The 14,507-nt window shown below is 39.0% G+C and overlaps 1 protein-coding gene across 1 annotated transcript in view; it reads left to right on the top strand.

Annotated features, from left to right (window-relative positions):
• LOC149013346 (MAP3K epsilon protein kinase 1-like) overlaps positions 1-6,200 on the top strand; it is a 50,210-nt gene extending 44,010 nt beyond the window's left edge. The window contains 8 exon segments of the mRNA XM_089158382.1: positions 15-98; positions 1,149-1,854; positions 1,856-1,892; positions 2,103-2,488; positions 2,589-2,723; positions 3,776-4,182; positions 4,665-4,779; positions 5,735-6,200. Of these exon segments, the coding sequence (XP_089014508.1) occupies positions 15-98; positions 1,149-1,854; positions 1,856-1,892; positions 2,103-2,488; positions 2,589-2,723; positions 3,776-4,182; positions 4,665-4,779; positions 5,735-5,905 (2,041 nt within the window). The 3' untranslated portion in view covers positions 5,906-6,200.
• The last annotated feature ends 8,307 nt before the right edge of the window (positions 6,201-14,507 follow it).

Below are 14,507 nucleotides of genomic sequence, written 5' to 3'. Positions count from 1 at the left end.
AGTTTGTCTTGCAGCTCCTTGACACTGCAGATGTTCATTGCTTGCCGTGGAATTCCAGTTTTGGTGGGCTTTCTGGAGGCTGATTATGCAAAATACAGGTGCATGTTTATTCATACCATGAGTTATTAGGTATTCTTCACATTCAAAATCTATCCCCCCCCCCCCCCCAAAAAAAAAAAAAAGAAGAAAAAGAGAAAGAAAGAAAAAGAAGGAAGAAAGTCTAGATGCTTTAATGATGGGCCTCCAATTTGGACCTTTGGTGCTCTGTATGGCAGTTGATTGCTTTGGGCATAGAGTGCTAAGATGGAAGGTCATTGGAGGTTCATATCATGGTTCAAGATTTCGATCTCGATGCTTGTCTTGCCAAGTCAAAGGAGAGAGTGCGCCCAAGATCTTGGTGAGATCTTTCTAAGTTGGTGGAATTTGTTTCCCCAGCTCGAGGCTCCAACCCGAGGGATATTAAGGGTCAGTTGGGGTTGAAAGTTGATGTCCAGCCTATTTCAGCCCTTCTGAACACATTGGTGACCTCAGATTTATGGGGAAAATGGTGTAAAAATGAGTTTGACTTTGGATCCCAAGTGGGAAACAACTACGCTAAAAGTGAAACCTTAGATTAATGCTCCACATATTAAAATCAAACAAGTTTAATACATTATACATGTTCATAGTTCAAATGATAACCTGATCGTCAAAGTTACAACTTGAGAGTCGTGGCTTGAGACCCTGTGTGTGAAGCACATTGATTCATCAAGTGCATCATCATGTCTCACTAAATGGAAAAAGAGAGATATCTCATAGATCTTAGTGAGATCTCGAGAGTTCTCCTACAATGGTTCATATCACTGAACTGGGATGAAACCCATCATGATCTTCAAGTCCTAACCGCCCATGAATGACCAGTGCCTGCTTGTCCAACTAGAAAGGAAAAAAAAAGCTTAGGACACTATAGAATGGCCCTAATTTATTGACCTGTTTGCTTTGCTGTTGGCATTCAACACAATTCCAGAAATATGATGGTCAAGCTTCTTTGCCATTCTTTTGTTTCCTCTGGATGTTTGTAAGACAGTTCTTCAATCATGGAATTTCAAAATTTTGCCTATCTATTAATTTAGTCTAAGCATATTAATTAGTTTCTTCTATATATCCAGGGAAATGGTTCATCTAGCTATCGATTGCATGTGGCAGGTCTTCATGCTCCGGCGTTCAACACCCAGAAATGATTTTTGTCGCATAGCTGCAAAGAATGGCATACTGCTTAGGCTTATTAACACCCTCCATAGCTTGAACGAGGCAACTCGGCTAGCTTTTGTTTCAAGTGCCAGTGGGTCTATTCCGGCTGACGGTTCAGCTCAACTACCACATTCTGTTTCATTGGATTTTAGTCATCATGTATCAGCACCTTGTGAAATGCCACCTTCTGGTACTGAATTACCTGATAAATATCGGTCAAATTATGTTGTAATGGAATCCTCAAGTTCTTCTCCACAGCGAACAGGTGTAGAGAATGTTGGGAGTCGACCAACCAAGGACTCTGGTTTGAAGGACTTGGAACTGTTGGACCTTCAAAAATCTGATCAATCTTGGACAGAAGCTGAGCTTAGACAACAGCGAAACAATACTAATAGAGTTTCTATTGATAAGCCTCCAAAACAAATGGAAAATGATGCATCAAATGGGTTCCCCACCTCATCAGCTGACCAGAAAGACCAAGTTCGACCTCTTCTTAGCCTATTGGAGAAGGAACCTCCATCTAAACATCTCTCTGGTCAGCTTGAGTATGTACGCCACTTCTCTGGGTTTGGCCAGCATGAAAGTATACTGCCTCTGCTGCATACATCTACAGGAAAGGAAAATAAATAGTGAACTAGATTTCCTGATGACAGAATTCGCAGGTAATTTTATGCTTCCTATAAAATTTCATGTTGCTGCAGAAAGTAGACTTAGTAATCTATAGATCTTCTTAACATGAATGGTTTAACAAAGATATCTTCATAATTCTGTATTTGTTTTCTGTTCCTTCATTAGTCAAAGGTTGACTTTGGGACCTTTTCTATAAACATTTCATGTAACATTGGTTAAAGGACTTATTCATGATTTACCAGAGGTTTCTGGACGTGGAAAAGATGGAAATCTTGGCCATACTCCAAAACTTCCTCACAAAACGGTAACTAAGAAGATAGGACCACCAACGCCAAATGAGGGAGCTGTCCTGACGTCTGGGTTTGCATCTCAGACTGCATCAGGTGTACTTTCTGGCTCAGGTGTTCTAAATGCTAGACCAGGAAGTGCAGCATCTTCTGGTTTACTTTCTCATATGGCATCAACATTGAATACTGATGTGACTAAGGAATATCTCGAGAAGGTTGCTGACTTGCTTCTTGAGTTTGCTCAAGCAGACACAACTGTCAAATCCTACATGTGTGGCCAAAGTCTGCTCAGCCGGCTTTTCCAGATGTTTAATAGAATAGAGCCTCATATTCTTCTGAAGGTTAGATCAAAATCTCACTTGACAACATAGCTTTCTCATTATCCAAATATTTTTTTGTTCCAGGTTATAATTGCATCTGTATTTCTTTTCTCCACTGTAGTTATTGAAGTGTATAAATTATTTGTCTGCCGATGCGAACTGTTTAGAGAATCTTCAACGTGCAGATGCGATAAGACATTTGATTCCAAACCTTGAACTCCAAGATGGACCTCTTATATCTCAAATACATCAAGAAGTGAGTACTGCCAATTATTATTTTTGACGCATCCAACATTTTCTCTGTTGTCGAGCTGAGATTTGAATTTTTGGAAAGAAACTGGTTCACTAACTCTGTAAAAACCTTTATATGGTTGTAAACCCCGTTGAAGTATCTTAAAATAAAATTCTATACACTTTGTCCTAATTCTTGCCTTCAATCTCTACTTTGTGTAATCCCATTTTACCAATGATGCACAAAGCAGGGTGATGCATGTGTGCTGAATTTATTCTTTTTTTAGCCCTAGAGGAAAGCCATTCCACCGAATTGAGGGCAGTATTTTATTCCAAGGCATTGTCAGAATTTAGCCACTATCCTTACTGGCCAATTTGCAATCCTATCTTGTCAATTTTACTCTGTTGATTCATGCCATAAAATTGCTATGTACTAAAATGTGATTTATTGCCTCTGGGATATGAATAGCATTGAGATTTAAATGTAGAAATAATTATTTTACTGCAGACATCTTTGAATAGATGAGTCTTTAGCATTTATTTTATTTTACTGAATGAGAATATGATCTTTCTTCAGGTCTGGACTGTGATAAGTTTTTTTTTTTTTTTTTTTAATTGTCCCAGGCCTGAACTGGGAAATATTTTTCTGTTCTCAAGGAAGAATTGCCTAACTTTGAGACGACTTATGCCTGAAAAGCTAATTCAACAGTTTCTTGTCCGGTTTTCCTTCCCTCCCCCTCCGACCGTTTGCAGAATAGAGAGAACAAGAGATGGTGTATGTTAGTTCCATGTCTTAGTTTCATCCTTACTGAAAGTTTACTGCCTTGGTATGCCTATGTGTCGAACAGTACTTTACTGTTTTCTTTTAGGCCTATGAAGGACTTTTCAGTTATAGTTTTATGGTTGGCATGCAAATCATAGTCAGTATCTAAAACTACATAGCGGTCCATGTTGTGTCACTGATTATTTAAAGGCATCTAAAGTCTCTCTCTATTTGTAGATCAAGTATCTGTTGATAACCCATTGGTTGATAACCCATTGGTGGATTCTTTCTGACTAATAATCGTATTGCTGAAGGTACTTAGTGCACTGTTCAATCTGTGCAAGATAAACAAGAGGAGACAGGAGCAGGCTGCTGAAAATGGAATTATCCCACACTTGATGCATTTCATTACGTCAGATTCACCCTTGAAACAATATGCTCTACCTCTATTGTGTGATATGGCCCATGCTTCCCGTAATTCCAGGGAGAAATTGAGAGCCCATGGTGGGTTGGACGTGTATTTGAGTCTATTGGATGATGAGCTATGGTCAGTGACAGCACTGGATTCTCTTGCAATCTGCTTGGCACATGACAATGACAATAGGAAGGTAGAACAGGCATTATTGAGAAAGGAAGCAGTACACAAATTAGTGAAGTTCTTTGAAGGCTGTCCACAACAATATTTCGTGCACATATTGGAACCCTTCTTGAAAATGATCACGTATGTCTCTCTCAAGATTTTTGTTCTTCTGAAGATGTTTGATGCCTGCTTGCAAATGGATTTAGGAATCTGTGCTTTCTACTAATCATGCACAGGATGTGTGTTTGTTTAATTGTCATTTTTAGAACAAGATATCTGAGTACATCTGTTGAATACACTGTGAACTGGTGTTACTGACAGTGTACTACATGTTATGACTATGTGGAAAGCAATGAACAAAATGCTAGTTGAGGCAATTAGGAGATGTCCTGGTGCAAAACTTCAATGAACCAATATCTAATCTGCTATTATAGCCCAACCGTCCATTTTTCTCCAACATATGACATCTAGTGTCTAATCATTTCAAATTTTAGCATTGAAGCTTCAAGTTGCATAACCATGCTGTTGTGGTATTCTATCCAAGGGTCTACTCTTACAACCATGAATTGATTTCTGATGCTTTTTTAATGTTTATGGCTAACCAATTTATTTTTGGAAAACAGAAAATCATCTCGAATAAATACGGCATTGGCTGTTAATGGTTTGACACCACTACTTATTGCAAGGCTTGACCATCAAGATGCTATAGCTCGTCTTAATCTGCTGAGGTTGATAAAGGTGACAATTTTCCACCCTTTTTTTTCCCTGGGTTACCATCAGAGCTTGTCTTGCACCAGTGTTCCATGTGCATCATGTCTCACTTAGTTTATTTTAGTATATGTGGAAATTTGGTACGAGATTTCTTCTTTGTATCATGCTTTATGCTTTTTGTCGGAGGCTATTCAATAATAGCGCATTGCATACTAGGGCCATGTGTCATTCTCAACCGTTGCTTAAAAGTTTTTAGGCTTTTCCATGTCACAGATGCTTTTTGTGTTCTACATAATTGTTTCATGTTGTAATTAAGTCCCTGAATGTTGCTAATTTTTCCATATATGGGAACGAGAAAGTGTGTGATGTGGAACTCATTGATGAATTCTGTGAAAAATCTCTAGCTTTCAAAATAATGTAGAATGCGTTGTGCATTAGAGATTTACTTTTGGTTATATATTTGAAATTCTCACTAGTTTAAGATGTTAGATTATTTAATTTATGAAACATCTGCGTTCCTTCATTTGATGACAGAAAGGCTACTTCATGATTAATCAAATACCTTTTTGTAAAGCTCTTTGTTGTTTATATGCTCTGGGAAAAGGGTTGGTTTCTACTGCTTTAAGATGATTACTGTTGGATGTTAGATTTAGTTGTAGGTTATCATTTACCCATACATTGACTCATCCCTATTTGAAGAATTTGTGATTTTTTTTTTTTTTTTTGATAAACAAAGATTAAAATGCATTAATAACCATTAGGGCACTTACAAATACCTATCATTCTATTACAGTCATCTATTAAATTCGATGCAGTTTCATTTTATTAAACAAAGAATTTGTGATGTTGAAAATCTTTCCTGAAGCAAAGTTTTCATGGGTTGTTTATGATTTTGGAACCTTGTGATGGCATTTTAATATGGTTTTCTAAATTATTATCTGTTCCGTTCTTGATAATATGCTCACACACAACACTGCTGCAGGCTGTTTACGAACACCACCCACGGCCCAAGCAACTCATTGTTGAGAACGATCTGCCACAGAAGCTACAAAACCTTATTGAGGAGCGTAGAGAACACTCTGGAGGCCAAGTCTTGGTGAAACAGATGGCCACTTCACTGCTTAAAGCACTTCATATCAACACTGTTTTGTAAATTCAGGTCTCATAAATTTTGCACCGTTCCAATAAAGAACCACCTAGTTTGAAGATTTGGCTCCTGACCTGATAATGGTTGCATTGGCTTTTCGGGGGAAATCTTGGAATAATGAACTTCTGATGTGAGTCTCTATTGTGAAATAGGCTCAATGGAACCTCAAGGGGTGACTCAGTAAAAAGCCCAACACCTCCAAACAGGAAGTTAAGAGTCTGAATCCTCTTGGGGCCAGGATGAAATCTTGGTTTATATTTAAAATATAGGTAACAGACCGGGAGCTTCACCTCTAAATATGTATATTCCCACCTGCCACCTACCAATAATAACAAAATGTCAAAAACTATTCGATGGAGATTTATGGGTGGTTGGTTGTGAGTCTTGTGAGTTGTGACTAGCTTTCCTTCTCCAAGGGGACAAATTTGGATGAAAACAGCTCTATACCACACGAATGGTCCATCAGTTGCCCTAATCATGCCCCTGAAAGCGAATCATATCTGCAAAGGAAAATAAAACAGATCTCTTGCCAAAAGAGGAAATTGTTGTAGAGAAAGAAATATATCATTCGTCAATCAATCACTATCTCCTCCCTCTTTAGCGTCGCTCTCAATGAACCTTGAAATGCAGGTGATGTGTCCAAAAATTGCTTGACCTTCATATTCTTTAAAGCTTATCTGCATAACAAGGTTAGGCATGGGCTGACTGCATGGTCGGGAAGCCAACACCGCAGGTTTAGTTAACAATGGATCACCATAGAGCTTTCATTGTAGAGCTTAATTGAATAATGTTAATGGAGGGAAAATGATTTAGATTCTTTGTACTTTTTGTAATGCTTTATTATATATAGGGTTTACCTCCCATCCTTGACCGTTGGATCAATTCTTGATTTTTCTTTGTAGCCGCCTAATCGTAGGGTTTCTTTCCCCTTTTTTAGAGTTAGTGGTAGTTCCTTGTATGGCACGATCATATCTCCTGGATTTCATGGGAACACGTCGCTTGTCATAACTATCGAGTCCCTTCTTCAATGGTAGTGGCAAGACATTTGATGATGATTCTATGGGCCACGCTATTGGGCATGCTTTTTGATGTTTGTTGATCTAGCTTTGACGTCTACTCCATTGTCCATTTTCCGTCATTCGCTTACTTCTTCAACCTCTTCAACCCTTTGCTCACTATGTTGCCAGCTGCCAAATTTGGCATTCGATCGGTTTCATGAATCCTCAATCCTCTTCAACGTTCTTCTCGCCCTTTGACTCTTTCATTTTAGTAGGTCATTTCCTCTTCTTCAATGGTGGTGGCAGAGAGGTCATTGCCTTCTTGGGGCTGGGCTTTTGAGGTCTGGATAACGCCATTTCCCATTCGCCTCCACCGTCACTCTGGGCCTTGGCATCGAGGTCGTGAATCCCCGTCCCTTCAACTTCAGCCTTGACGGCTTCATCTTTTTCAATTGAGAAATTCCTTCTTTTTTGGATCACAGGTTTGGCCTTCGGGTCAATCCACAGCTTGTATATCGAATGCTTCTATCTAACCATGCACAACCTGCAAACACATCTATGTTTTCTCGAAGGAACATCTTCAGTTCTTCGTTGAAACTTATTGATTGTTTTGACCCAATGAAGGTGGCCTTCCCTTCGACTGTAAGATCCAACTGGGCTTGCTCTAGTTTCTTAACTAGTTCGGGTCTTTGCATTATGTCTTCATCCCAATCATCACGAACCTCGATTGGTAAAGCCGTAGCTTTTCACGGTCAAACCTTGTCCGTCAAATATGAGACATAACATTGTTTGGAGGTTTTCTAATCAGAAGTTACCTCTCCTACTCCTTGTCGGTCGGGAATTTGATCTTTATGTGCTTGGTTGATACGATTGGTCCCAACTTTGTGAGGATGGTCTCCCGAGTATGACATTATAGGCTGGGAGTTCTTGGACAACCAGAAATTTTACCCAAATAGTGGTCTCTTTCAGGAAGCTTCTAACTGTGAGATTTAATTGGATTGATCCTTCGGCTATCACTAACAATCCAAAGAAGCCATACTAGCATGTGGAGGTTGGCTTCAACAAACCCTCCTCCATTTTTAACTTATGATATTCTTTGTAAGACAAAAGATCTGCTGATGATCCTATGTCTACTAAGTACTAACACTCTGTGTACCTCTTGACGGCCAATCTCGACCTTGATCACGATCGCATCATCGTGAGGTGTACATATACAGTATACCTCTTTTGTCTTCCTCATTGAAGACAATGATTTCTTCTTCATTCAGTATCTTTCTTTTTACCGCTTCTCCCTATACGAAAAACTTTGATTTCGCTTTCAATTTTCTGAGGGATTTGAGCTTTGGTCCCTCAAATATTGTGAGGATTAGGGATTGACTGGTCCCCTCTGAATTCCACTTTGGAACTGACCGATGAACTTTCGGGCTAGTTCATCAAAATCAGCTATTTTTCCTGAGGGTCTATTCGAGAACCACTTTTGAGTTGCTCCTGTGAGTGACGATCCGAACACTCTATATACTCATCATAGTTGCCTATAATAGCCATTGTCTACTGGTAGTAACTCATATAGGCTATTGGATCTCCAGATCCATCAAACGAAGAGAAGGTTGGAAGTCTGAAGTTGTGGGGGAATTCTTACCTGGCAATTGCCTCCACGAACGAGGTTTTCCTGATGATCGAATAAATGTCATCGGTTATTTTTCCTCTCGTGAATTGTCCTAATTTTTTATTGATGTCAGCCAACTCCCGATTGATATGCATAGCCCAAGTGCCTGTCGTTCGGACGCTGTCCCTGCCCGATTGTTCTAATGTTGTCGTATGTGATCGCACCCCACGCTCAATTCTAGGGGGAGTTCCAATTAGACTCCCTTGTGCACTATCTCGAATGTCTTATTCATCTCTCCTCAGTAGCTCTCTAGTCCTCCTTATTCCTGATCGCTCTTCTTGTGCTTCTGTGGGCCTTGGTTCCTTCCTTAATGGATACTTTGGCCCTTGATCAGGCATCTGTCTGTCCATGGAGAACGCCCCCTGATTGGAGAATTTCTTCTCTCAATCCTTTGTGTTTGTCTTCTTGCTTCCTCACGATCATGAAGATTCGAGTTTCTTGGGGCTCCTAGGCGTCTAGCCACCATTTGGGCCATTTGCTGCATCTTCATAAATTGAATTTGCATCTAGTTCATCTGTTCCTGAACGACTGGAACCATTCAAACTTCATCATTTGGGTCATTCAGGTGAACTCCTCTAGCTATTTCTTCTTCTTCATGAAGTTCGCCTTCACAAACACAATTTCCCTTTGGAGGGTTTTCTCTTGAAGGAGGTTGGAAGTTCTGACTCTAATGTCTTGTAGACCTGGTGTCTACCACTATGACTTTTATCATAGACAGCGCCAAATGATTCGTCCAAAAATTGCTTGACCCTCGGATTCCTTAAAGCTTACCTACAAAACAAGGTTAGATGTGGGCCAACCGTGCAGTCGGAAAGCCACCTCCAAATGTTAAGTTAGCAATGGATCACCACAGAGATCTGACTGGTTGTAGAGCTTAATTGAATAACGTTAATGGAGAGAAAACGATTTAGATACCTCTGCTTTTTGTAATGCTTTAGTATATATAAGTTTACCTCCTATCCTTGACCATTGGATCAATTCACGATCTTTCTTTGTAGCCGCCCGATCGTAGGGTTTCTTTCCCCTTTTTCAGAGTTAGTGGTAGTTTCCTTGTACGGCACGATCATGTATCCTGAATTTCATGGGAATCCCATGTCTCTTGCCATAACCGTCGGGTTGCTTCTTCCATACATTACTTGTTGACCCATCCTTTGAACCAGCCCGATCGGAGTCATTGGACCGATCGGGGATATTGACCTGACCGTGGTAGAACCCGGTTCAGTGTTATTTTTGTCTTCATCAGCAGGTAAACTCTTGAAGCGGAGAGAACCCAACGGTGCCCTGTTTCTTCTTCTACTTCTCCTTCCTCTTTCTCCTTTCTCCTGTTCATTTCTCATAGAATTTATCCCTTATTAGGAGCTTTCGCTATTATACTTTTCTTTACCCCTCATTCTTGTCATTGCTAGATTTGAAAAAAATCCCTCGGATCTTGAAGTTTTGATGTTGCGGGCACATGTTGTAGCCTCGGTAATGTTGTTGATCACTACCATTGCAGCCCCTACTTCATCATTTGCTAGAGCCTTTGCTGCAACATCATTTGGCCACAAATCTGGTGAAGGAAAAGTCACTGTTGCCGAAGCACTTCGTTCTTCTCACGAAGTCAAGCAGCGGAACTTTCTTGCAGTTCCCTCTTCCAAATTGATCCAGTAGTTGTTCACAATGTAGCTTTTCCGCCCCTGTGGTGTGTTTTCTCCCCGCCCATCTCCGCCAATATGGCATGTCAGTTTATGCCTTTGTAGCATGTTTTCGCCTACTTGGACGCTTGTGATAGATGATGCGTATTTTGTGCCTTTTGAGTTTATTAGTTGTTGTACTTACAACTTTATTTCTAAGGTTTTATTGAAATTGACCCATATTATAGCTTGGACGACTCTGTCTATTGCATGTATGACGATTTGATTAAATTCTTCTCCTTAGTTTCGAATGTTTATGTTTGAACCTTGTATTTTCATGCATTTATCTCTTTCTTTTTCTTTTATTTATTTATTTATTTATTTATTTATGGGTTTCTTGCTAGTTCAATGAATGAATTCTTTCTTTTTAAAAAGAAAAGAGCATTCACCATCAACCTTTTTTTTTGGGTAACCCCACCAACAAGAAAGCTACATATCTTGGAAAAGTTAAAAGTATGTTAGATTTGCTGCAAATGGGGAAAATTATGAAGAGAAAGAAAGTAAAAGGGGCTCCGCTCCAGACCATGCGCTTGGTCACAATAGAATCCGCCAAATGCCTCGTTTTCTTGATCCTCTACGAGGGCATTCGATTAGCAAACGATTCTACTAAAAGAAGAATTGCAGGAGGTCAGTGGGAAAGGTTGGATCATATTTGCTACAACTTGTATTTTGGCCATTAATGCTTGTTCCAAGAATTTTAAAGACGGTAGAAAAATACTTCCTAGTCATGACCATCAAAGATGTAAAGAGTCTAAAAACCTGGTTCATTTTTGAGTTTCTGAGACTGATGTCTGAACAACAGAGTCAATAGTTGTAGACTGGTTCTTCTTCATGACTCCTCCATAATTTAGTTCTTATCAATCAGTTAAATTGACTTGTTAGGTTTTGTAGCTACAACCAGCAGCAGAATCAAGCTAGGATGGATAAGGGCCTGCTTTATTTGGATTTGAAATAATGGTCAAGTGAGTGGAAAACCGAAAAGCCACTTCTTCTGCTCTTTGGAGTCATGAGTTCTACACTATTTTATTGTTGCAGTCGCAGTTTCCACTCATTTTTAGTCCATTTGGATGAAATAGCTTTGCCACATATCTCTTGACTGAGATTTATGCTTTGAATTTTCAAGGCTGACTGGGCGTATTGATAAACTAAACCCACATAAAACTGGAGTTAATTTTTTTTTTTTTTTTTGATAAATAAAAGAGGGGATGCAGTAGCGGCGACCTAGCGCCCCCCACTGCGCAATGTTCGGACTTTTTATCGAATGCGACCTATGCAAGCATTAGCCCTGTGCACTACCAGCGCAAGCACTGGCCCCGTCAGCGGAGCCCAACCGGAGGCCTAGTATAGTCCACAGAAGCCGGTAGCACTCATGCCCAGGCCAAAGAGCACACAACTGTCCAATGCAAGAAACAAAGGAGCAGAGGGGATTCGAACTTGGGACATGAGGTTTACCAAACTGGAGCTAATTTTATAATGGGAAGATGTGAACCGACGTGTGAATATGATAGTTACACAATTCTAAATATCTACCATCTAAATCGTCCAATAAAATTCTTATTTTTTTTCTTTCATTATTTGCAGGTTAGCTAAGTCAGCCTTCTATCACTGGTTAAATTTAAAAAAAAAAAAGAAAAAAGAAAAACAACGTTGGCATTAGAGTAACGTCTCTTTCTTCTTCCTCTGTCTTTATAACGAGCAAAACAACTCTCCTAATTGATTGCGAAATAACGAAATTACAAATTTCACACTTGAAAGCTCAAGATTAAAATTTATTCACATGAGATATTTTTCATGAAGAAGAAGTAAGAGAATAGAAAAATACCTAGAGAATTCTCTTAAGAATAATGGGAGGCACGACAATGGAGAGATAATTTAGCAGAGAGAGATAGTTGAAAATCTCAGGCAGTAAAACAATTATTATTGTGAGAAACATCGAGAGAGTTTGTAAGTAAGATGAGAGAAAATGATGTGGGTAGGACAAGAGATCTGATATTCTGACATCAAGAGGGTTTGCAAGTGACACGAGAGTAAAGGAGGTACTTATGAAACGAGATTTCTTTTTCACTTCTTCGAAACGACAAGAAAAGAACTGTTGAAAATCATAGGGTAGCTTGATAACGCAAGTGAAAGGGTTTTTAGTGAAGTCGATAGAAAAGAAACAGAGGAAGAAGAAAAAATGCATTACCGCCAACCAGAATCCACAAAGGGTGCTATTAGGTTAAACTTAACTAACCCATAAAAAATTGGAGAAAAAAAAGTATTTTATTGATTTAGTTTAATAAATAGTCATTCATCTAATCTATTCACACATCCGTACACTTTAGCCTTTTATAATTATTCCCGATAACGAAATTGCATCCCTAGATCCCGATAAATTCAAACCCTTAACATTATATAACGAATGTTTAATTTTTATTTTTTAATGAATGTTAATCTTTACTAACTGAACCACCCCATTGAGGTTGTCTTCAGAATTATTGTTAAGAATGAAATATATTAATGGCGTCTCTGTTTTAGTCTTTTGGAGTTGCACAAAAAAAATAGGGCCAGGGTCAATCAAAATCAGCTCCGCCCTTGCTAAAATTAAGGTCAATCCATGTCAATTGAGGCTAACTTGGGTTGGCTATGAATTGATGTACATTTTTGGACCAAGGCAAGAATATTATATATTGCTATAGAGAATAATGAGGATTGCAACTAATGGTGGCAGAATAACCGTCTACCCTACATTTTCTCACGAACCAAACTAATTGGGTTTCACCCCCTTAAGAAAGTGGTAATGATTAGATAAAATGGCATATAACAGCAGGAACTGAACTCCTACAATTAAGAATCATCTCAGGACATCTAAATATCAAACCTTTTGACAGTGCCATAACATTATCATGGCTTATCAATCTGTATCAAAATACATTCATTGTTGAACATACCGTAGATTGAATGTATCTCACCCATTTGGACATCTCTGTGTCGCTGTGTTTGCAATCAATCAAAAAATATATATAGATTGACCCGAGTCCAGATCAGCTCTCTCGACGGATTCCCGACCACACAAAACAGTGAGGCTCACGGTGAAAAATACTTATTGAAAAAAACAAAAAAACAAAATTAAAATTTTATCCGTGAGCCCCACTGTTTTGTGTGGTCGGGAACCGTCAGGGAGCACTCTGTGCTACCCCAACGGGTGAGGATCCGGATTCCATTGACCCACTGACCAATGTCTAGTCAACCCTTTAATGATAGAGATGCTTACATGACTAGACAACCATCTTTATAATCTTGAATTATTAACCCAGATGATGTTAACACATTTCATGACCTACAATTTGTCATTCCACATCAGACTCCAATTGGTTCAACGTGTCGGTCATAGCAAATAATTCTCCCTATTTGAAATGATTGACCAGTGAATCACCACCACCAATGAGCAGTTGCTCTATGAAGATATTAAATATTGAATATAATAGTGTCCTTTTAGGCAATTAGACAAACGCAAATGGGAATTTCACAATCATATACTCACTTTTGTATCTGTTTCCCACTCTAGAGAAGATAAAGACTTTACTTCTATTTTGATAATGATTGCTTAGTATATCATAGCACTTCTTTGCGTCTCTGTCTCTCTCTCTCTCTCTCTTTTCCTTCTTAGGAAAAAGATACAAGGAAGCGTGAGTGAGTTGTTAAGTAGAGTTGGGGCAAATAAGGATTTGTAAGAGACATGAGTTAGGCTAGAGTTGTGGATTGTTGAGTTCTATTCTTTCTCAAATTCTAGTCAGATTTAAATTCTGTTTTAGGTAGATTCTTCTTTCTATAAATTCAGATCTTGTAATCGTGAATATATATAGAAAGTAATAAAGTCTTCTTCTCGAGTTAGAACTTTTCCAAAGATTTCTAACTGTAACATGGCATTAGAGCAGTTCGATCCACAAACTTGAGAAGTTATCATGGCTGATCCAACCAAGCAAGAGGCCCTTTAAGGGACTCTTCCATCACCGACTGATGAAGCTTCTTCTGCAACAACATACATACTTTCATCCTAAAGCACCATCCGCACAAATTGTCGTCAAATTGAATGGCCAAAATTATGGACTTTGGTCACTAGTTGTCGAGATGTATGTCTCTAGGAAGGACAAGTTGGGACATCTCAATGGAGAGCTTCCTCAACCCCTACCTACCAATCCAATCTTTAGAAAGTGGAAAATAGATGATGCCACTTTCAAAGGTTGGTTGACTAACTCCATGGAACCAGCTTTGATTGGAACTTTTGTTCG

This window comes from Hakea prostrata, chromosome 6 (assembly GCF_041222555.1).
Source record: "Hakea prostrata isolate BN-2017 chromosome 6, UWA_Hpros_2, whole genome shotgun sequence".
Classification (NCBI taxonomy): Eukaryota; Viridiplantae; Streptophyta; class Magnoliopsida; order Proteales; family Proteaceae; genus Hakea; species Hakea prostrata.
This window is presented reverse-complemented; position numbering and strand designations above follow the sequence as displayed.